Source organism: Tamandua tetradactyla, chromosome X (genome assembly GCF_023851605.1).
Source record: "Tamandua tetradactyla isolate mTamTet1 chromosome X, mTamTet1.pri, whole genome shotgun sequence".
NCBI classification, from domain to species: domain Eukaryota; kingdom Metazoa; phylum Chordata; class Mammalia; order Pilosa; family Myrmecophagidae; genus Tamandua; species Tamandua tetradactyla.
Genome location: NC_135353.1, coordinates 149,919,384 through 149,944,161, shown reverse-complemented (window position 1 = coordinate 149,944,161; position 24,778 = coordinate 149,919,384). Strand labels below are relative to the sequence as shown.

At 40.9% G+C, this 24,778-nt stretch overlaps 2 protein-coding genes across 2 annotated transcripts in view; one reads left to right on the top strand and one right to left on the bottom strand.

Annotated features, from left to right (window-relative positions):
- The window catches only part of PDK3 (pyruvate dehydrogenase kinase 3), a 368,168-nt gene that overhangs the window by 106,524 nt on the left and 236,866 nt on the right, over positions 1-24,778 (top strand). The gene's annotated exons all lie outside the window — the stretch shown is intronic.
- On the bottom strand, positions 11,589-14,118 carry LOC143670430 (transcription factor SPT20 homolog). Its single transcript, XM_077145216.1, has 2 exons — positions 12,361-14,118; positions 11,589-12,300 (listed from the first exon to the last, which is right to left on the bottom strand). Exons 1-2 carry the CDS (start codon positions 14,116-14,118, stop codon positions 11,734-11,736), a joined length of 2,325 nt encoding a protein of 774 aa, XP_077001331.1. The 3' UTR covers positions 11,589-11,733.

Below are 24,778 nucleotides of genomic sequence, written 5' to 3'. Positions count from 1 at the left end.
AACCTTTACTGAAATTCAGTTCGAGTCCTAAGTATTCTTAAGGGTCAACAGGTGTGATGTTGTTTGGGGTTTAGAAATACATGGCAGGGCAGGCCACGGTAGCTCAGCAGGGAAGAATGCTTGCCTGACATGCCAGAGGACCCGGGTTTGCTTCCCGGTGCCTGCCCGTGTAAAAAAAAAAAAAATAGAAATACATGGCAATCAGCACTATCTATCTGAAGCTTGCATAAGCACAGCCTCCAGAGTAGCCTATTAACTCCATTTGATCTCTCCTGGCCACTGATGCCTTATTTTTTTTTATTGTGAAAAATAAAATATGTACAAATAAAGCAATAAATTTCAAAGCACAAAGCAACAATTAGTTACAGAACAGATTCCAGAGTTTGGTATGGGTTACACTTCTACAATTTTAGGTTATTCCTTCTAGCTGCTCCAAGACATTGAAGACTAAAAGGAATATCAATATGATTCAGCAGTTATACCCATTTGTTAAATACTATCTTCTCTGTTATAACTCCTCCTTCTCCTTTGATCCTTCTCCCAATCTTTAGGGATAGTTGGGCTATGCCCATTCTAACTTTTTCATGTTGGAAAGGGTTGTTGATAATATGGGATGGGGGATGGAACTAGTTGATGTTCTGGAGAGGATGGCCCCTCTGCATTTCAGGACTTATCTGGCCTAGGAACCCATCTAGAGGTTGTAGGTTTCTGGAAAGTAATCAGAGTGTGTGGAACCTGTGTAGAATTTCAGATAGTGCCCTAGGTGTTCTTTAGGGTTGGCAGGAATTGTTTTGGTTGGGGGGGGGTTGGCAAACCATGATAAATAGCAATATCTAGCTGACATTTGCATCAGAGTAGCCTCCAGAGTAGCCTCTTGACTGTATTTGAACTCTCTCAGCCACTGATACCTTACTTATTACAATTCTTTTCCCCCTTTTGGTCAGGAAAGCATTGTCTATCCCATGATGCCAGGGCCAGACTCATCTCCTGGGAATTATACCCCACATTTTTAGGGAGATTTTCACCCCTGAATGGCTTGTACCACTGGGGGAAAGGGCAACTAGTTTCCTTGCAGAGTTGGGCTTAGAGAGAGAGACACACACACCTGAGCAACAAAAAGGCTTCCTGGAAACAACTTTTAGGCCTCGTTATGGGTAGTCTTAGCTTCTTCCCTACAGAAATAAGTTTCATGAGGGCAAGCCTCAAAATCCAGGGCTTGACTGATTTTCTTGGGAGTCCCCAGTGGTTGAGAGGGTACCCGGGGTTTCCTAGATGGAAAATTTTAATAGTTCCATATATATATGGAACTATTAAATATATATATGCATTTTCCCTTCAGACCCTCAAGAGACTCTACTAACACTTTCTCATTATCAGTCCACCATAGTCTGAGATGTATCCTGGTACTGTATTAAGCTATACAGAATTACAAGGCCTCGCTCCCGTTCTGGACTCCAGGAGTTTGGGTTGTTTACATGAACTATCCAGAGAGGGTGATTAGATTATGTACTGCTAAAAATTTGGGTTCTAAACACAATAAATCTCTCTGCCTTTGGTCTCATACAGTAGCTGAAGGTCTAGAGTAAATACACCATCATCGTCTTCTACTCTCTATTCTAATTTACCACAGACCCAGCCAGATTGGCTTTGTTTTAAACTCTAATTGAGGCCTGATCTCTCCTTTGGTTACTTTAACTGTTATTATACATAGCTATGCTAACTTTCAGGGTTGCAGCACTCCATTTCTGGGTCTTAGGTGCCAGAGAGTTACTCAAAGTTCCAGGGAAATACCAGCTGATACACATATAGCTCAGTGTCTCGAAATCTAGAAATACATTTACAACTTCAGACTAAGTGTGGCTGCTATAAGGTCTTACAATTCAGGCTCCCATTTTCTTGTAAGTATTTTCTGAGAGAGACCTTAGCATATTTATTCTTTTTTTTTTTTCTGGTTTATTTTGCACAACACATTGTCCACAAGGTTTATTCAGTTTGCTGTGTGCCTCACAACGTCCTTCCTTTTTGTAGCCACACCATATTTCGTCATATAAATGTATCACTGTTTGACATTGTGCTTCTGAGTCAACATATCCGTCAACTCCCTCCATATATTGGTCATCATGGATAATGTCCAAAATAAATAAACCATGCCTCAAAGTATCCTCGCTTGGTTTTACAATCAGCAGCACTCTCAATTTTAGACAATTTACATTGGTCCGTAATGACAAAGGACCGACAAACACAATGTCACCAACTATCAAATCAAAAGTACCCCTTATCACTTGTCCCTTCCCCACAATGCTATTTTATTTTTTTTGACATTAAGTGTGTTCTGGTGGTCATTGGCTGGTAGACATAACACTGCTCTCTTTGCTTGCTGCTAGCTGATCAGCATCTTGCCCAAGGAAAGGACAATAAAGTTAATCATTTTTAAGTGTCTGCAGTTTCTTCTCTCCTTTTTCCCATTTTTCCTATATATATCCTGTCTTTGCCTTTGTTAAATGTAACTGATCTATTAATGGTTTCTCTTATATGCACGTAAAATAGTGTGTTATTGACTAACTATAATTATCTTTGAGTCAGTTTTTAATTTTTTTTATTTTTCCCCTATTATTTATTTATTTTTAATCCATATGTTTTACTTGTCTGTCAATAAGGTAGACAAAAGGAGCATCAGACACAAGGCTCTCACAACCACACGGTCACACTGAGACAGCCATATCATATACAATTATCTTCAAGAAACATGGCCACTGGAGCACAGCTCCACATTTTCAGGCAGTTCCCTCCAGCCTTTGAGTCAGCTTTTGACACTATGGTAGACTTTCACTGAGAATCTGGAAGTAATAGCAAGGGGTCTACATTGTAGCTCCATAGATCTACCTTTAATTCAACATCCTAGATCTCTCTTTAAAAACACCCCTCCACTACTTCTTCCAACTTGGACTCCAGTTTCCTGCCAAGTTGCTCAACCCTCATTCTTTTTTTCTCTGAAGCCCATTGGAAAAACACAATAAAAGCAAACAAATAAAAAACCCCAAACCCAAACCCTAAAACAACCAAAAAAAAAAAAAACCCAAAAAACCATTTAAGTATACAGAGCAATTTACCTCCCTCAAGTCTCTATCCCAACACCCAGCTCCTTTACAAATCCTAAGACTCATTAATGGGCTCCAGTAAACAGGAGCCATCTAATCAAGTTATTTTCTTTCTCATTCACAAAGGCAGCAGCCTATATAGAGATTTATTTTCCCATGTCCACCTCCTAAGCATGGTTTTTAAATAATAAACTCCTTTTCTCCTTTGTTATACTGCTATAGCTAGAAATTAAAAGTAATCTAATATCCAATAACAGAGGAATAGTTAAGTAGCTTAATGTGCATTAACTGAATGGATCAGCTCACAACTGTTAAAAAACATAATGAAGGCAACCCAGAAACAAGGAAAATTGTTTATGAAACAATTGTCTAAGAAAAGTAGCCAAATACAGAAATTAGTGAACAATATGATAAAACTAAGTAGCAATAATCTATGTGTAGCTGGGGGCCTAAACTGGATACCCAGGAAGGATTCAGAATGGATATGAATTGATGATTTGAGGAGTGGGCCCATTAAGGTCTGTTTGCATGAGGGATAGGGGAACCTGATGGAAAGGATCTGGGCTTGGGACTAGGGTGAGGAGAGCGAGGCACTTGTGCAAAATGTAAAAGGGTGCCAAATAATTCAGTAATCAAGATAAAAATATTTTAATGTGATATTTTTAGAAATGAAAATTAACGCAAAAAAAACATGATGAACAAAATATCAACTTTTAAAATAAACATTTGACCTTGCACTTGCATAAGACTGGGAGTGAGTGCCTCACTTGCCTCACCCTACTTCCAGCCTGGTAAGGACAGTGGCTAGCCATGTGGGGCTACTGGCTCTCTACCACCTCTAGGACTGATCCCCTTTGGTAATAAGACCTACTCCTTACCAACCCTGAGGGAAGGGAGAGGCTAAATGTACAAACTTGGTTAGGGAATGGCTGATCAGAGGAAAGATGTTTTGGTGTAGTCTAATGTTAAATAGATCTTGTGCTTGTGCTGGGACAAGGAGAAAAAGAAAAAAAAAGTCTTACCATCCAAATTTCCAGAAAGAAATACTCTATGGAAATAACCTAGTTGGGTGACTTGGAGCTTCCTAAGTTGTGAAATGGAGGCATATCTATGAGTCAGAAGTAGCAAAGGATATCACCATGGCAACCTGTATATTCAGGGGCATCACTGTTTTTGTTGGAGCAAAAGCTGAAGAAGGCACATTATGTTTGTGGAAAAAATATATGTGAAAAAATATATATAATCAGAACACAGAAATGGGATTTGACCTGTATTTGCCAATATTAAATAGTCATATTTCCTTTAGATATTAGATAAAACTCCCTAAAATTATTGCTAAAATTTGACAGTAAGTATAGAGCCCTAATTAGTCAATAGAGTAAAAGGGATTTTTAGAGGGTAAGATACATTACATTGCCTTAACACATGGTCTTACTTAAAAAAAATTTTTTTTAATTTCACCACTTTTAATTTTCAATATATAACATTCATTATGCCAACCAATACTAGTAAACACCAGAGATTTGTTTCTGATATTCCGATTTCTGATTAGCAGGGAGTAGGCTATTACTCTTGATATTACAGAAAACAGAATAAACTCTAGTTGTCTCCTCTGGAATGTGGGCTTCCTATTAGACCACTAGCTGACCATCCCTGAACTAATACCTGATTAAAATGTTATAGCTAAACCTAATAATATTTTTTCTTTTTTGTGAAAAATAACATATATACAAAATAGCAATAAATTTCAAAGCACATCACAACAAATAGTTGTAGAACAGATTTCAGAGTTTGATATAGGTTACAATTTCAAAAGTTTAGGTTTTTACTTCTAGCTGCTCTAAGACACTGGAGCCTAAAAGAAATATCAATATAATGATTCAGCAATCATACTGATTTGTTGAACCTGACCTTCTCTGTACAACTCCACATCACCTTTGGTCTTTATCCCACTCTTTAGGGGGCTATGCCCATTCTAACTTTTTCATTTTGGAAGGGGCTGTTGATAATATGGGATGGGGGTTGGAACTAGTTGATGTTCTGGAGAGGCTGGCCCCTCTCCATTTCAGGAGTTATCTGGTCCAGGGACCCATCTGGAGGTTGCAGATTTCTGGAAAGTTACCCTAATGCATGGCACCTTTGTAGGATCTTATATAACACTCTAGGTGTTCTTTAAGATTGGCAGGAAAGGTTTTGGTTGGGGTTTGGCAAGCTATGATAGGTAGCAATGTCTAACTGAAGCTTCCGTAAGAGTGTGACCTCCAGAATAGTCTCTCAACTCTATTTGAACTCTCTCAGCCACTGATACCTTATTTGTTATATGTCTTTTCCCCCTTTTGGTCAGGATGGCATTGTTGATCACATGGTGCCAGAGCCAGGCTTGTCCCTGGGAGTCATCTTCCACGCTGCCAGGTAGACTTTCACCGCTGTACGTCATCACCCATGTAGGGAGGAGGGCAATGGTTTCACTTGCATATTTGAGCTTAGAGAGAGAGAGGCCATATCTGAGCTACAAAAGAGGTCCTCCAGAAGTAACTTTTAGGCATACCTATAGGTAGGCTAAGTTTCTCTGCTACATACGTAAGCTTCACGAGAGCAAGCATTAAGATCAAGGGCTTGCCCTATTGATTTGGGTATCCCTAATGTTTGACACAGTATCAGGGGTTTCTCTGGTGGTAAAGTTTAATAGTTCCACATTTTTCTCCCATCCCTCAAGGGAATTTGCCAATTATATGGGCAGGCAATGGGAATCGAACCTGGGTCTGCAGCTTGACAGGTAAGAATTCTTGCCACTGAACCACGGTTGCATCGCCTGCCAATACTTTTGATTATCTGCTTAATATACTCTGGGATGTATCCAGGCATTACATTAAGCTATACAGGATTAAAGGCCCTCATTTGTAGTCTGGACTCCCTGTGTTTGTATTGTTTAAATGATCGATCCAGACAGGTTGAATTAGATTATGTGCTACAGAAAATTTAGGTTCTGGACAAAATAAACCTTTCTTCCTTTGGTCTCAAAGAGTAGATGAGTTTCTTAAATACAGACAATGTCTTCCTTATCCCTGCATTCTGAATGACCTTAACCTGGGCTTACTTTTTAAGTCTCAGGAAGTCAAATGCATCTTTTAAAGAGAAATAATGGGTACTCTTTATTTCCTCATACTTTTGTTACCCATACATTGGACAGCTGCTCATTTCTTTCTTTTTTTTTTTTTTTTGAGAAAGAAATGTTTTATTCCTTTTTTACACAGAGCAGTGTTCTAAAGTGGCTATCTCCTGACCCCGCACAACTCTTACATAAAGATGGCCCCCTCAAATATGCCCAGTTTTCCACCCGACTTCAATCTTGGAGAATTGGCTGTTGGTGAGCTGCTCCTATCTTAACAACACTTCAAGCCTACAGAATTCCCATTTAGATAAAATAACCAAATTTTGCACTGTGCATCTCAATTACAATGTGTTACAGATTGCAGTTGTAGAGGAACGGAGGGTTGTATGAAAAGGGGTGCATCTCTGTCAGACTACCCGAGGGGAAGGGAGTGCGACCACCAGGCATTATCTTCTTTGACCCTGGGTGGAAAGTCAGTTTGACCACTGTTGCTGGGGTCAGGGATTATTCCCAGGGTACAAGGGATTCTGTTACCATTTCTCATCTTCCTGATTTTACTCTATGTCTTTGGCCATTCCTTCTCACCCTTCTTTTCAAGCTTATTCCTCTCTTCCCAACCTGTATCCTTTAATAACAAGTCCTGGACTTTCTTCTTTATATATTTAGCTGCTATGTTGTTTCAAACATACAAGTTCATGACAATTGCTTCTTTTCTTAAATTAGTATCTTCTGTCATTAAATAATGTCCTTCTTCAGCCTATGTAGGTTCTTGCATCTTAAAATTCTCCTGTCCTGATAATATAGCCATTTATAAAAATACTGAGTCTTAAAAAAAAAAAATACTGAGTCTTTTGCCATTTGTTTTTTTTTTTATTATTAATTAACGGAAAAAAAGAAATTAACCCAACATTTAGAAATCATACCATTCTACATATGCAATCAGTAATTCTTAACATCATCACATAGATGCATGATCATCGTTTCTTAGTACATTTGCATCGGTTTAGAAGAACTAGCAACACAACAGAAAAAGATATAGAATGTTAATATAGAGAAAAAAAATAAAAGTAATAATAATAGTAAAAAAAACCCTATAGCTCAGATGCAGCTTCATTCAGTGTTTTAACATGATTACTTTACAATTAGGTATTATTGTGCTGTCCATTTTTGAGTTTTTGTATCTAGTCCTGTTGCACAGTCTGTATCCCTTCAGCTCCAATTACCCATTATCTTGCCCTGTTTCTAACTCCTGCTGGACTCTGTTACCAATGACATATTCCAAGTTTATTCTTGAATGTCGATTCACATCATTGGGACCATACAGTATTTGTCTTTTAGTTTTTGGCTAGACTCACTCAGCATAATGTTCTCTAGGTCCATCCATGTTATTACATGCTTCATAAGTTTATCCTGTCTTAAAGCTGCATAATATTCCATCGTATGTATATACCACAGTTTGTTTAGCCACTCGTCTGTTGATGGATGCCATTTGTTTTTGAATGGCATTTGCTTGCTACCCCTTTGCCTGCTATCGCTTTATTTCTTAGAAATTACCATTTAGCTGAGTTTTTTAAAAACTCATTTTGACATTCTTCATCTTTGAATAGAATTGAGTCCATTCACATTTACTGAAGTGACTGATATACTTACTTTTATTCCTTCCATATTGTATTTATGCCATGTTTTTGCATGTGTGAGCAGAGGTACTGGCAGCTTTTATTCTGGGCTAACTATTCAAGGAAGTTTGGAAAATGTAGTATTTTGGGGATGATATAGTGTCTCTGTGTGGAGCTGAGGGTGAATTTGTTGTTGACCAGTATTATAAGGATAATGTCTCCCTCTAGAGCAAACATTGGGCAGATTTGCTTGCTGTCCCTTTTAAAAGACTGTATTTCTAAGCTCCGAGTTCCTCAGCTATGAGACACATCCACTGCATGAGCAGCATCCACCTGGGCCCACCTCTGTGTCACCCCCATGGGACCTGGAGGGCAAGGGGAGGTGGTGCAAACATGAAGCTCATGCTGCCTAGTGTGCCACGAGCAATCAAGTTCTTTGTCTCTGACACAAGGTTGTGTTTTCTGCCAGCATCCAGAAACTGCAGGCCTCTTCAGCTTGCATACAAAGTAAAATCTCAGACCCTTCCTGATTCTTCACAGAATCCATTAGAAGTTATGTGCCCTTCAAAGACACAAACGGACATTTGCACACCAATGTTTATAGCAGCGTTATTTACAATTGCAAAGAGATGGAAACAGCCAAAATGTCCATCAACAGAAGAGTGGCTAAACAAACTGTGGTATATACATACGATGGAATATTATGCAGCTTTAAGACAGGATAAACTTATGAAGCATGTAATAACATGGATGGACCTAGAGAACATTATGCTGAGTGAGTCTAGCCAAAAACTAAAGGACAAATACTGTATGGTCCCACTGATGTGAACCGACATTCGAGAATAAACTTGGAATATGTCATTGGTAACAGAGTCCAGCAGGAGTTAGAAACAGGGTAAGATAATGGGTAATTGGAGCTGAAGGGATACAGACTGTGCAACAGGACTAGATACAAAAACTCAAAAATGGACAGCACAATAATACCTAATTGTAAAGTAATCATGTTAAAACACTGAATGAAGCTGCATCTGAGCTATAGGGTTTTTTTTTTTTTTACTATTATTATTACTTTTATTTTTTTTCTCTATATTAACATTCTATATCTTTTTCGGTTGTGTTGGTAGTTCTTCTAAACCGATGCAAATGTACTAAGAAACGATGATCATGCATCTATGTGATGATGTTAAGAATTACTGATTGCATATGTAGAATGGTATGATTTCTAAAAAAAAAAAAGAAGTTATGTGCCCTTCTGTGAAGGGAAGGCAGCCAGAGGTCCCATGAGAAGTTGAGCTCAGGGGAAGTTCTATTCCCCACTCTGCTCCAACCCCATCTGACTCATGGTCCAGGCACCCCTCAGTGGGGCACTGGTGAGAGCAGTGTGGTAAAGAACATGGACTCTGATCCCAGGAGGCTTGGGTCCAAATCCAGGCTCTGACACTTATTAGCTGGGGGACAATTAGCAAATTTCTTAACTTCCCAATACTTGGTTCCTCCTCTATAATTGAAACTTCCTTACATGGTTCTTGTAAGGAGTAAGCAAGGTAAACACGTAAAGCAGAGAGAATGGGGCCCAGCACATAGTAAGAACACAGAGGAAAAAATTCCTCAATTTTACAGCCTAAGTGTCTTTTGAAATGAAATTGAAGCAACTGATTTTGTAGTAAAAACAAAACTGTATTTTGCTGAAGAGAAAAGTATGAAATCCTGGCTATGAAGGATTATTCTACTAGATTTTATGAAAAAAGATAATTAACTGCCTGAAACATGACTAAGACTCTGTCAAGGTAGTACTGTCCCTTATCAGTAAGAATAAACTCAGCTTTGTGTACTCAACAGATGCCTTGGTAATATTTGGGGGAGTGAGCATTCAGTAATACTCCATCTTGGGCTGTGTCCTGATCTCTGTGATAGGGTTATAAAGAACTAACATCCTGGGTGGGCCACAGTGGCTCAGCAGGCAGAGTTCTCGCCTGCCATGCCGGAGACCCGGGTTTGATTCCCGGTGCCTGCCCATGCAAAAAAACAAAACAAAACAAAAAACTAACATCTCAAGCCTTCTGCTATTTACAATTCTCTCTATTGGATATTCATGCTTACTTACATATTATTCATCTTTCTATTGAGACTTTATCATACTGCCCATCTAGGTTAAATTGCTGAAGGATAAAACAAGATGAGATTCAAATGAGGTAGAGACCCAGAAGTAATTTACTTACAGCCGTGTCTGTACCCTCCCCATCCCACCTAGGGCCTGACAAGGTATGAGGCAGGAGGGAAGTCCTCCCTACCTAGCTGTTTATTCAAACAGAAGTCTGGGACATTTTTGCAGGGTGATGCTCTTTCCTCTTCATCAGTGCGGCAGTTCCAACAAAGCATCAACCTTGCTGGAGACTGTTAGAAGAAAATAAACAAAGACCACCAAACAATAATTTGAAACACAACTGAATTTATTTGCTTGTCTGGGAAGGGAGAGCTACATGAATCAAGTGCAAGTTCAGCCAGTGTATTGTGCAGTACTCGAAAGGACTAAGATATAGGGAAAGAGGGGGGCAGTAGCCAAGTATGGCAAGATGCTGAGTTCACCTTTTTGGCTGGCTTCTAAGGGCAAGTGTAACTGCTTTGCAACTGGTCACTGCACTTCTCAAAAGTGGAGGCTCCCTTCTCAAAGAGGCCCAGGCTGGGTTACATACAGCTCTAACGGGCTGTGTCACTTGGTTGGAAAATGTGATGTGTTCGTTTGAAGTTCGGTGAATCTTTAACAGGATTGGTAGCATGTTAGTATAGCCAGGTTAATTAAGTAAGATCACCAGTTAACGGTCTCTTCACTAATGTCTTTGGAAACTACCAAACCAAATTTCCCTTTTCTTTAGGACAAAAGGCAGAGACAAGCGTACTTAGAAATTCAAATTTTATGTTGTTCTTCAAAGTTGCAAGAGAGAAAAATATGAGAGGCACAGCAAACTTCTAGGATCTTTTGAGTCCCACTGAAACAAGAACAAGAAAAAAGAAATGAAAGAGTAGGAGACTGCTGAACAAGTAAGAACAACCAATGGGAAGGAAGAAAAAGGAGGGGGTTTTCATTAAGGATATAACGAGGTCACAGCATTAAAAGCAAGCAAACAGGGTGGGCAACGGTGGCTTAGCAGGCAGAGTTCTCACTTGCCATGCCGGAGACCTGGGTTCGAGTCCCGATGCCTGCCCATGGGGGGGAAAAGCAAGCAAACAAAAATGTTTTTCAACTGTACAGGTGTTCACCTGTTTGCAAACAAGCTAGAGTTCTAAGAAATGTAAATAATTTTCTAAAGAGAGAGAAATGAGATGTCCTATAAGTGCTAGTGACCAGTGAGGAGCAGATGCTGGGCTCTGCAAGGGGCACTGAATGCAGATGGACCTTCTAAAAGGTTAGAGACTCTCACCCAAACATACCTCTCACCAACTCTATCTGCACAACTGGAGGTCTCTGATGTACTAGGTGTTAAGTGTGAATGGTGGCACTTTTCTGTAGTTAAAAAATAAACTTTTTTATTCAGAAAGGATTTTTAAAATTGTATTTGACACACTGCACAAATCTTTTACACTAAACAAACAAGTACCAAACTACATTTTTTTCTGAAAGATGTTCCCAGTAGTTTTTAGGTCACTTCATTATATACTATTTTTAGAGCACACTGCGAAACCATTTTTAAAAAGCAGTGACTTAGGCACCACCCCTAGTTCATTAAATGACTTCCCTGCTTTTACTTTAAATTCATAGGGCTGTGCTTCTGTACCAACACTGTATATCTAGCAATGTAAACAACTGACATAGTAAAAAAATAAAAATGAAGTAAAAACTCTATAAAAAATCCCTTCAATTCTATGCTTTTTTGTTTATAAAAAAAAGCAGAAAGAAACAATGTGAGACTCAAGACTTTGGAGTGGGCAGCTTGCCTCCCTTCATTTTACCTTTGGCCTGGCTGCCTGTATGCTGAGGCTGCAGCTGCAGTGGTTGAGCTGCTGGAGCTGCTGCTGCCGCCGACGCAGCCACCGGAAGCTGCACAATTCTCAACTGGTGTACCTGCTGCTGCTGCTGTGGAAAGGCAGGGCAGAACTGGAGTCGCGGCTGAGGAAGGCTTTGCTGGGGTCTCTTCTGGGAAGAGCCAGGCTGAGACAACACGGCTGGCTGGGACTGCACAAAAGTCCCTACTCCGGTGAAGTTAAGAAGAACAGCTGGTTGGGAGGATACGGCCTGTCCTTGACTGGCAGAGCCTTGCTGAGGATGCTGTACCCCTGGCTGTTGAAGAACAAAAGCTGTTGGTTGTTGAAGTGGTTGTTGTGGAGCTAGATGAGAGAGCTGCTGCGGCTGCTGTGGCAGAGTGTTCAAAATGAATGAACCTCTTGGTAGCTGGATCAGAGTTAAGGGCCTGAGATTGGAAGTATTTTTTAAGACAAGGGAAATGCTTCCTTGAGAAGATGGCTGTACTGCCCCTGGCTGTGCTGCCCCTGGCTGTGCTGCCCCTGGCTGTGCTGCTGCTGGCTGCGCTGCCCCTGCCACTGCATTTGGTAGGGGACCTCCTGAGGGTAGCAGACTGATCCCCACAGGAGTTGTGGCAGCAGGGGTACAGCTCAGTACAGGGTTTGACCCACTCACGAAAGTCTGTGTTCCACCAACTGAGCCCACTACACTGACCAAGTTCAGTCCAGCAGAGCTGCCCATGACCTGGGTGTTTGTGGCTCTCTGTGATGAGCTGGCAGGTGGCTGGGTGGCTGGAGAAGGCATGCTGGCTTGACTGGGATTCACTGGCAGCTTCCAAGAAAGATGTGGTGGCTCAGAAGCAGGAGGAATTGGAGATTTAAAACAGCTGCTTGCTTGTTTTGCAGTAAAACTGGTACTTGAGGAACGAGTTGCTGAGCTTGAGGGAAGTCTGGTGGGTTGTCGACGACGTTTCACTCCCTTCCCTGTTACTGAAGACTTAACTGACACACGTTTCTTCCTTAGCGAAGGGTGGTTCAGACTGGCTGAGCCACTGGAGCTGTGTGGCATCTTGGCTGGACTTTTGGCTTCCTTCTGAACCAATTCCTGGTACTGACTGAGTCCACACTCAAAATCAGCCTTTGATCCCATCATGAACCAATCTGAATGGTCATCTATGAAGGAGTGGCAGGGAGGTATCAGGCTACCACAGTCTTCATCTTCCGTCCATGGCTCTGTTTTACCAGAGATAAACGGATCATTAAGTGACTGCATGATGGTCAACTTTGCTTTCTCATACTGACTGCCAGCTTCACACTCAAATTCATAATCATCTTTTAGATCATGGGCTGGCCAGACTGTCAGTTGTGAGTCCTCAGATATGACAGAGTTTTCCACCTTAACATATTGCTCCACATCCTCTTCCGAAGGTATGGCCAAATTACAGGGACTTTCTTTCCACATATCTACACAGTTTTCTGCTTTAGAGATTTTGAGGTGGTAATGCTCACCTGCATTTCCTTCTTCACTTTGTTGGGAAGAAGTCGCCAATAGTTGAGGAGGAGGTGGACAGTGAGACAGCTCCTGCTGCCGATTCAGAGAGGTCCAAGAATACCTCTTGAAATTCTGTTTCATTGGGGGAGTGTTCATCTTTTGCTTGTTATACAGCAGTTTGTTTGCAGTGCAGGCTACGGATACCGAAGGATCAAGACACAGAGGTTCAGCTGTAGCTAAGATCACTTGGCTCTCAAGCAGAAGTTTGTCTTCCTGGTTCCATTTATGGTTATCACTTGTTATTGAATTCACATCACTAAGTAAAGTCTGCATTGTTGGACGTAAGAGAATATGTCTACTTTGGTAACCAGGAGTTTCCCTACTACTGCACTGTCGATAGTCACGTATTTCTGCTACGACACATCCAGAATGAAACATATTAATGTGAGATTTTTCTAGGAGATCAGCCAAAACAGGAGGCAGTTCTTCTGCATCCAAGTATTCAAGCAATTCCCCTTGTTCATAAGGCACCTGAATTGTCTCAGAATCTGATCCATGTTTTCCTCTAATCATCAGAGAATATCCCTCATTTCCTGGGTAGAGGTTGACAACTAAACATGGCAATTTCTCTTGCTCAAGAAGCTTCTCTAACAAGTTCACATTGCTTCTTAAATCCTGGGTAACCTCGGGCTCTTTTTCACATTCCCCAATATATATGTCATAAAGTTTTTGAGATACAGATTTTTTCCCACTAGGTAAGTCCTTCCTCTCGGGAGGTCTCTGTTGGACACTTTCAATGATATCATCGGCACGATCCAAAGCTAGTTCTAAAGCTTGTTCCATTGTAGGATAAACTAAGGGGCCTAAAAGAAGAGAAAAACAATGCGTGCTGATGAAGCGGGAGATGACCGCGTCTTTAATGTGAACGCATATAGTATTAAATATGCCCTGAACTCCACAGTGAAAAGGCAGGCCTGGTTTCACTATGGACACTGAGTAACCCGCCCCCAAAGAAACACCACAGAATAATCTCATCAGTTTTGGAAAACACCTGTACCTGGGAGGGCAGCGGCCGCAATCGGTCTGGTGACAGAGCCTCGGGACAGGACCTCGTGAAGGAACCGTAGCTGAGCAGAACACTTCACGGTGTTCTAGAACGCAAGGCGCCCTTCAGGCGTCTTGCACGCAGCACGCCCGCCACAGTGAGACGTCACAGCACGTCATCCGCATGCACGCAGCACGTTGGTCGCATGAAGCACGCGTTGCCCGTATATAGCACAGCCCCGAGCTGCTTGCTCATCTGACACCTGAGGCTTGAGATTTCGAGCCTGTACATCTGGTTTCGCGTCTGCACTCAGACTGGCGGGTTGGGGCTGGGCTTTTTCTTTTCAACTGCATACTAAAAACTTACACACAAGGACACAAGAAAAAATTAGATGTATTGGACACACACAAAAAAAATAGATGCAAGGACACGAAAAAAATAGATGCATTGTTTGCATACTTTTAATGTATGCTAATTTCCGAGGAATACCATTGTTGGGAAAATATATAGAAGCTTATTATTGGTTTTGTTGGGAATTTACCAAGAATTGTTCACTGTTTTGGGAATCCCCTGTTATCACGGCAGGACTGTACCTGGTATCTATCACCCATTCAGCCCACCGGAATGAAGCTGCATTTGTAGCTCCTGCATACCTGGGAACTATATTTTGGGTGCAAGCATATGACTTCTTCATTGGATCTTCCAGTAATATCGTGCCAAAGTGGTTTCCTCTCATGTATAATTAGCTTCCTTTTATGTTCCTACTAGTAGAGTTAGGGCGATTTTATTTATTTTTTATTTATTTATTTATTTATTGTTATGTGGTAGGTAATTTATTTTGTGTATGGACTGCAGTTCAGGATAGTAAAGGTTCGTTAACATCTTAGTTGTGAAAGGTGATGTGGGTCTGGTAGGATTGAAAACATCTGTTGCTTGATGACATTAAATTTTCAATGATTTGATAACTAAAGACCGTAGCTAAGGTCCTAATGATGGATTTGGAGATCAAGTCTTAGATAAATTTATGTGCCATTGCATTCCATTGTTTATGTGCCTTGAAATCTTCAGCCCTTTTTGATACTTTTAAAAAAGGAATCTCTTGTTGTTTAGATCTACACTATGTTGTTTATAGGAAGGTCTCAGTCTGATAAGAGTCCAAGGTACATTGGTGAAACCCTGAATTGCAGAATACCTTAAAATAAATGTGGACTTATGACTAATACCAATTATGATTATTATATAATGCAATAGATACAGCATATTGAAGTAGGATTAAAAATTCCTTCACTAACAGAGTTTCTTAAGATCCTCCTTCAGGAATAGAGGAGTATGATTTTTTACTCATATATCTGTTGTCTTTGTGCAAATGTAAACTTCTGGAACCCTTCAAGGAACTTTTTGAGCACTATTTAGCTTCCCAGCTCTTTTAAGCATCCTTCCCTGACTGTCTTTTTATTTCCAATGGCTAAATTTAGGCTATGAAGGACTTCATAACTAAATAATATTTTGCTACCCAATAATCCAAATATCCAACTTGAATAAAACCTGAATTCATGAGATCCTAGCTGCATACTTTCCAGTAATTGAGGATAAATTTGAGCTCTGATCCTCATTCAAGCAGGACCTTATTCTTCCGACTTGAATAAGTAAATGAACTTGGTTGCCTACCAGACTCTTCCAGACGTCACAAACCATGAGCTCCTTCACTTTCTGATCTCGGGAAATTGTAAAGTCTGCAAAGTCTCTACCCTAACAGTATTCATTTTGGGTAGAGAAACTAATTACAAAGGGAAAGTTGTGCTTTACTATTTACCTGAGCTGGAGATTAAGTTGGGTAAGAAGTGGCTGAGGATGCAGAAGAGCCATTGGGGTAGTAGAGCTGTGTTCAAGGCCAGTTATAGTAAAGAGAAGGAAGTCTAAGGCTTCTGCTGGCTGCTCCTAGCCTGCAGGTTAGACTTCCTAACTTCCTATCCTGGCAAAGGCACAGGACCGGGCCTAAGGAGAGGCAAGTACAGTGTCTAGGGCATAACATTCAAGAAAATGTTCACTCACTCTCAGGGATGTGTGAGCCCTGCAGGGTCCAGGCCCTGGGTGCCTCACTTTCCTCACCGTAGTCCAGTTTGTAAATGAGACCCCTTACCACCTGCTGCCTGCCTGTTGTTTGTATTCCCAACAGCCATATATGAGATTCTAGTTGCTCGCCATCCCTGTCAACAGTTGGTGCTGTCAGGTTTGTTTTGTTTTAAACCATTTTAATAGGTATCTAGGGTTTCCCATTGTGATTTAAATTGGCCCTTCCTAGTGACTAATGATTTTGAGTATATTTTCATGACCTTATTTTCCAACCATATATTTTTGATGATGAAGTGTCTATTCAATATATTTGCCTATTTTTAATGGGTAGTTTTCATGCTGTGAATACTGTCACAATGCATCCCCTTAGCTTTGGCTCACACATATCTTTATGCAGAGAGGCAAACTGCCAACCAGTGATGGGATGGAATTGACGTTCAATTGTTGCTTTAACCTTGCCTTAGGTTGGGTTCTCCCAGAAGCAATGACCCTGAGACAAGGACTTGAGCACAAGTAGTTTATTTGGGAGGTAATCCCAAGAACCATTGGCAAGGGAAAGGGCAACGGACACTGGGACTGGAAAGAAGAAAACATAAAGTGTGTTCGCGAGTAGAAGCCTACTGTGAATAACTAGTCCCTGCTGGAGACCTCTAGGACACAGTGCAGAACAAGGCTCAGAGTTGTTCTTCCCTGGAGACGAAGAGACTGAGGCAATCATCCTTCAACTTACATCTTGCATTGGCTGAGGACTGCTGCCCCTGACACTTCTGCCTGCCATGAAGAGGGCCACAGATGCTGATGCGGCCCAAGGATGCCCTCAGAGAGTTGCAAATGCTTGCAGGAAGACTCTGTCCCTGTGTCCAGAATGGTGAGTGCCAAGGGGAGAAGGGCAGGCACCAGCAGCATTTGTCACACCAAGGGCTGAAGGTAAGTGGGAGAAGTTGTCCATTCCTTCTTAATCATGTAGAAAAATGAGCTCTGTTATATATCTGGGCATTCAGGGAAGGGAAATTGTACTCCATCCAAGTGAAATGGGAGATTTCATGTGAGTTTACTTTTTAGCAATTACAGCCAAGAAGGCCAAAAATGGAGGGTGTGACCTACTCCGTACTCTCCAAGGGAGGGCCTCAAGGCTGCTGGGACCCCAGCTGCCTTGGACGAGGTTCTGAACCCGGATGTGTGTGTATTCCAGCACGCATTAGTTGGCCTGGCAATGCTTATCATGACTTGGCCATCCCCTTCATTTGAGCTGCCTAATTGCATGGCCCTCCCACAAGATGAGTTTTATTTCTAATTATATTCTGAGCGCATACCCTCCCTGAGCCTTCCAAACACATTAATGAGCACGCCGACTGATTATAAGGACTCTGACTGCAGCCCGCCCTGTCAGCAGCTCAGGGGAGACTAGCACATGCTGAGAAAAACGCATGGCTGCACGAGATAGGCTAGAGGAAAAGAGAATTGAATTAATTACAAAATAATTGTCCTAATTTCCAGGCAGCGAACTGGTTGGTTCTATACCCATCAAGGGTCAAGCATGGATTATTTTTATTAACATAAAAATTTATTCCATACAGTAAAATTCAGCCTCTTCAGCGTACAGTTCTGTGAAAGCTGACAAATGCATACAGTTGGGCAATCAACATATAGAACTGCTCCATTTCCCCCCAAAATTCCCTCAGGCCCCATAGGAATCAGCACCTTTTCCCATCTAGAACCCTTGGCAGCCATTAATATCTTCTGTCCCTATAGTGTTGCCTTTTCCAGAATGTCACATGAGTGACAGATCATACAGACTACAGGCCCTAGGGAACTGGCTTCCTTCCCTATACAGTGAAGATTCATCCAAGTCGTGGGGTGTAATAGTAGTCTGTTCCATTTTAGTGCCGAGTATGGTTCCATTGTATCGATGGACCTGAGTTTGTGACCCATTATCCATACACCACATGAAGGACGTTTGGGTTGCTTCCCTTTTTAGGCAATTATGCATAAAGTTGCTATAAGCATTCACAAACAGAGGTTTTCTGTGAAATAACTTTTCATTTCACTGGGGAAATATCCAGGAGTGGCAATATTGTTTCATATGGTAAGTAGATGTTTAATTTTTTAAGAAACTGCCAAACTGTTTTCCAAAGAGGCTGAACTGTTTGTATTCTAAGAACAACGTATGAGAGATCCTGGTTTTTCGCATGTTTTTCGGCACTTGGTATTGACAAGTTTGTTTGTTTTAAACCCCTTCCAGTAGTACATCTCATTGTGGGTTTTAAATTTGTTTCTTTTAGTAACGTGTATACAATGTGGAATTTCCCCCTTTTAACCACATTCAGATATATAATTCAGAGTGTTAATTACATTTACGATGTTGTGTTACCATCACCATCATCCATTACCATAAACTTTTCCATCACCCTCATGGTGGTTTTAATTTGCATTTCCCTAATGACTAACAACGTATCTTTTCATGAGGTTATATGCCATGCATTTATGTTTGATGAAGTGTCTGTTTAAATCATATATTGCTATATATATTCGTTATGTATTCTAGATACATAGCCTTTATCAAATACATGTTTTGCTAATATTTTTTCTCATGAATGTAGTCTATCTTTTCATTCTTTTAACAGTGTCTTTTAAAGAGATGAAATTTTTAACTTTAATGAATTCTAATTTATCACTTTTTCTTTATGGATTGTTCTTTTGGGGTCTGAATCTTGGCATAACCCAAGGTCACAAAGATATTTTCCTGTTTTCTCCTAGAAGTTTTATAGTTTCAGGTCTGTAATCCCCTTTAAGTTTATTTTTGTATAACATTTGAGGTGTGAGTGAAGGATCAATTTTGTGCATGGGTGTCCAAGCATTCTAGCACCATTTTTTGAAGAGACTGTCCTTTCTCCATTGAATTGCCTTTGTACTTTGTAAAAAACCAATTAGCAGCCCTCCTCTTCCCCTTTCTCCACCGGCACTCCCGCCGCCATCCAGCCCTCCTCTTCCTCTTTCTCCGCTGGCGGCGCTCCCACCGCCATCTAGCCCTCATCTTCCTCTTTCTCTGCTGGCGCTCTCGCCGCCATTCAGCCCTCCTCTTCCTCTTTCTCCGCCGGCGCTCCTGCCGCCATCTAGCCCTCCTCTTCCCCCTTCTCCGCCGGTGCTCCCACCGCCATCTAGCCCTCCTCTTCCTCTTTCTCCACCGGCGCTCCCGCCACCATCTAGCCCTCCTCTTCCTCTTTCTCCGCAGGCGGCGCTCCCGCCGCCATCTTGCCCTTCTCTTTCCCCTTCTGCTCCGGCGGCACTCCATCTGCCATCTTATCCTTCCCTTTCTCCTCCTACTCCAGTGGCTCTCCAACCACCACCGTGCCCTCTTCCGCCTTCACTGGCTCCTCCGCCACCGTCCTCGACAGCCTTGCCACCCTCACCTTTCCTCCTCCAGAACAGCTACTAGGGGAGTAGAAACGATACAGAACAGCTCCCAGAGCCACGACAGAGATCAAAAGACAGCGTACCCCATCCTGGAACAGCTGACTGTCTGGGAGAACCAGCTCCGGTGAGATCACCGAGGGGCGCGGGCTTTCCCGGGCAGGGCGGCAAGCAGCCGGAGTCCCTTCCTTCCTCCTTCCCAGGCCAGCTGGCAGAATTGGGCAGGCGGTCCCCTCAAGCCACGGTGGCTGGCGCCCCCACCACGCGAGGCCCCCTGGACCAACTGAGAGAATTGGATCGGAAATCCCCAGACCGTGGAGAATGGTGACCGGGGGGGGGTCCCTTCCAAACACGTGACTCCCTGGTCTGGCTGGGAACGTGCACTCTCCCGGGCGGGCTGCAGCGGCTGGCGCCCTCCCACCACGCTTGGCGCCCCGGGCCGACTAGGAAATTCGGACGGGCGCTCTTCCGGGCTGCGGTGGCCAGTGACCCTCCCGGCGTTTGGACCCCCGGGCCGGCTGGCACTCTTCCAAGCCGCTTCGGCTGGCGAACCTCCCCCACGGCGAGAGTTTTCCAAAGTTAAAGGACCTACAGCACCTTTTACTGGTGGGACCCGCAGACAAACGTGTGCCACGAGCGCCACCTACTGGGCAGGATAAGAAAAACAGAACCCAGAGATTTCACAGAAAAATCTTTCAACCTGTTGGGTCCAACACCCAGGGAAATCTGACTAAATGCCCAGACGCCAGAAGAAGATAACGGATCACGCTCAGAAAATTGAAAATATGGCCCAGTCAAAGGAACAAACCGATAGTTCAAATGAGATACAGGAACTGAGACAATTAATGCTGAATATACGAACAGAAATGGAAAACCTCTTCAAAAATGAAATCGATAAATTGAGGGAGGACATGAAGAAGACATGGGCTGAACAAAAAGAAGAAATAGAAAAACTGAAAAAACAAATCACAGAGCTTATGGAAGTGAAGGATAAAGTAGAAAAGATGGAAAAAACAATGGATACCTACAATGATAGATTTAAAGAGACAGAAGATAGAATTAGTGATTTGGAGGATGGAACATCTGAATTCCAAAAAGAAACAGAAACTATCGGGAAAAGAATGGAAAAATTTGAACAGGGTATCAGGGAACTCAAGGACAATATGAACCACACAAATATACGTGTTGTGGGTGTCCCAGAAGGAAAAGAGAAGGGAAAAGGAGGAGAAAAACTAATGGAAGAAATTATCACTGAAAATTTCCCAACTCTTATGAAAGACCTAAAATTACAGATCCAAGAAGTGCAGCGCACCCCAAAGAGATTAGACCCAAATAGGTGTTCTCCAAGACACGTACTAGTTAGAATGTCAGAGGTCAAAGAGAAAGAGAGGATCTTGAAAGCAGCAAGAGAAAAACAATCCATCACATACAAGGGAAACCCAATAAGACTATGTGTAGATTTCTCAGCAGAAACCATGGAAGCTAGAAGACAGTGGGATGATATATTTAAGTTACTAAAAGAGAAAAACTGCCAACCAAGACTCCTATATCCAGCAAAATTGTCCTTCAAAAATGAGGGAGAAATTAAAACATTGTCAGACAAAAAATGAGGGAGAAATTAAAACATTGTCAGACAAAAAGTCACTGAGAGAATTTGTGACCAAGAGACCAGCTCTGCAAGAAATACTAAAGGGAGCACTAGAGTCAGATATGAAAAGACAGAAGAGAGAGGTGTGGAGAAGAGTGTAGAAAGAAGGAAAATCAGATGTGATATATATAATACAAAAGGCAAAATGTTAGAGGAAAATATTATCCAAACAGTAATAACACTAAATGTTAATGGACTGAATTCCCCAATCAAAAGACATAGACTGGCAGAATGGATTAAAAAACAGGATCCTTCTATATGCTGTCTACAGGAAACACATCTTAGACCCAAAGATAAACATAGGTTGAAAGTGAAAGGTTGGGAAAAGATATTTCCTGCAAATAACTACCAGAAAAGAGCAGGAGTGGCTATATTAATATCCAACAAATTACACTTCAAATGTAAAACAGTTAAAAGAGACAAAGAAGGACACTCTCTACTAATAAAAGGAACAATTAAACAAGAAGACATAACAATCATAAATATTTACGCACCGAACCAGGATGCCCCAAAATACGTGAGGAATACACTGCAAACACTGAAAAGGGAAATAGACACATATACCATAATAGTTGGGGACTTCAATTCACCACTCTCATCAATGGACAGAACATCTAGACAGAGGATCAATAAAGAAATAGAGAATCTGAATATTACTATAAATGAGCTAGACTTAACAGACATTTATAGGACATTACATCCCACAACAGCAGGATACACCTTTTTCTCAAGTGCTCATGGATCATTCTCAAAGATAGACCATATGCTGGGTCACAAAGCAAGTCTTAACAAATTTAAAAAGATTGAAATCATACACAACACTTTCTCGGATCATAAAGGAATGAAGTTGGAAATCAATAATAGGCGGAGTCCCAGAAAATTCACAAATACATGGAGGCTCAACAACACACTCTTAAACAACAAGTGGGTCAAAGAAGAAATTGCAAGAGAAATTAGTAAATACCTCGAGGCGAATGAAAATGAAAACACAACATATCACAACTTATGGGATGCAGCAAAGGCAGTGCTAAGAGGGAAATTTATTGCCCTAAATGCCTATATCAGAAAAGAAGAAAAGGCAAAAATGCAGGAATTAACTGTCCACTTGGAAGAACTGGAGAAAGAGCAGCAAACTAATCCCAAAGCAAGCAAAAGGAAAGAAATAACAAAGATTAGAGCAGAAATAAATGAAATTGAAAACATGAAAACAATAGAGAAAATCAATAAGACCAGAAGTTGGTTCTATGAGAAAATCAATAAGATTGATGGGCCCTTAGCAAGATTGACAAAAAGAAGAAGAGAGAGGACGCAAATAAATAAGATCAGAAATGGAAGAGGAGACATAACTACTGACCTCACAGAAATAAAGGAGGTAATAACAGGATACTATGAACAACTTTACGCTAATAAATACAACAATTTAGATGAAATGGACGGGTTCCTGGAAAGACATGAACAACCAACTTTGATCAAGAAGAAATAGATGACCTCAACAAACCAATCACAAGTAAAGAAATTGAATTAGTCATTCAAAAGCTTCCTAAAAAGAAAAGTCCAAGACCAGACGGCTTCACATGTGAATTCTATCAAACATTCCAGAAAGAATTAGTACCAACTCTCCTCAAACTCTTCAAAAAAATCAAAGTGGAGGGAAAACTACCTAATTCATTCTATGAAGCCAACATCACCCTCATACCAAAACCAGGCAAAGATATTACAAAAAAAGAAAACTACAGACCAATCTCTCTAATGAATATAGATGCAAAAATCCTCAATAAAATTCTAGCAAATTGTATCCAACAACACATTAAAAGAATTATGCATCATGACCAAGTAAGATTCATCCCAGGTATGCAAGTATGGTTCAACATAAGAAAATCAATTAATGTAATACACCATATCAACAAATCAAAGCAGAAAAATCACATGATCATCTCAATTGATGCAGAGAAGGCATTTGACAAGATTCAACATCCTTTCCTGTTGAAAACACTTCAAAAGATAGGAATACAAGGGAACTTCCTTAAAATGATAGAGGGAATATATGAAAAACCCACAGCTAATATCATCCTCAATGGGGAAAAATTGAAAACTTTCCCCCTAAGATCAGGAACAAGACAAGGATGTCCACTATCACCGCTATTATTCAACATTGTGTTGGAGGTTCTAGCCAGAGCAATTAGACAAGAAAAAGAAATACAAGGCATCAAAATTGGAAAGGAAGAAGTAAAACTATCACTGTTTGCAGACGATATGATACTACACGTTGAAAACCCTGAAAAATCCACAACAAAACTAGAGCTAATAAATGAGTACAGCAAAGTAGCAGGCTACAAGATCAACATTCAAAAATCTGTAGCATTTCTATACACTAGTAATGAACAAGCTGAGGGGGAAATCAAGAAACGAATCCCATTTACAATTGCAACTAAAAGAATAAAATACCTAGGAATAAATTTAACTAAAGAGACAAAAAAACCTATATAAAGAAAACTACAAAAAACTGCTAAAAGAAATCACAGAGGACCTAAATAGATGGAAGGGCATACCGTGTTCATGGATTGGAAGACTAAATATAGTTAAGATGTCAATCCTACCTAAACTGATCTACAGATTCAATGCAATACCAATCAAAATCCCAACAACTTATTTTTCAGAAATAGAAAAACCAATAAGCAAATTTATCTGGAAGGGCAGGGTGCCCCGAATTGCTAAAAACATCTTGAGGGAAAAAAACTAAGCTGGAGGTCTCGCTCTGCCTGACTTTAAGGCATATTATGAAGCCACAGTGGTCAAAACAGCATGGTATTGGCATAAAGATAGATATATCGACCAATGGAATCGAATAGATTGCTCAGATATAGACCCTCTAATCTATGGACATTTGATCTTTGATAAGGCAGTCAAGCCAACTCACCTGGGACAGAACAGTCTCTTCAATAAATGGTGCCTAGAGAACTGGATATCCATATGCAAAAGAATGAAAGAAGACCCATATCTCACACCCTATACAAAAGTTAACTCAAAATGGATCAAAGATCTAAACATTAGATCTAAGACCATAAAACAGTTAGAGGAAAATGTAGGGAGATATCTTATGAAACTTACAATTGGAGGTGGTTTTATGGATCTTAAACCTAAAGCAAGAGCACTGAAGAAGGAAATAAATAAATGGGAGCTCCTCAAAATTAAACACTTTTGTGCATCAAAGAACTTCATCAAGAAAGTAGAAAGACAGCCTACACAATGGGAGACAATATTTGGAAATGACATATCAGATAAAGGTCTAGTATCCAGAATTTATAAAGAGATTGTTCAACTCAACA

What these genes read in the sequence shown, in the direction of transcription:
- LOC143670430 (XM_077145216.1), bottom strand. Translation starts at nt 14,118, where the DNA reads ATGGAACAAGCTTTAGAACTAGCTTTGGATCGTGCCGATGATATCATT. An exon ending in GTCCCCTACCAAATGCAGTG is followed by an intron (nt 12,301 to 12,360) that starts GCAGGGGCAGCG and finishes GGGGCAGCACAG; the next exon opens with CCAGGGGCAGTACAGCCATC.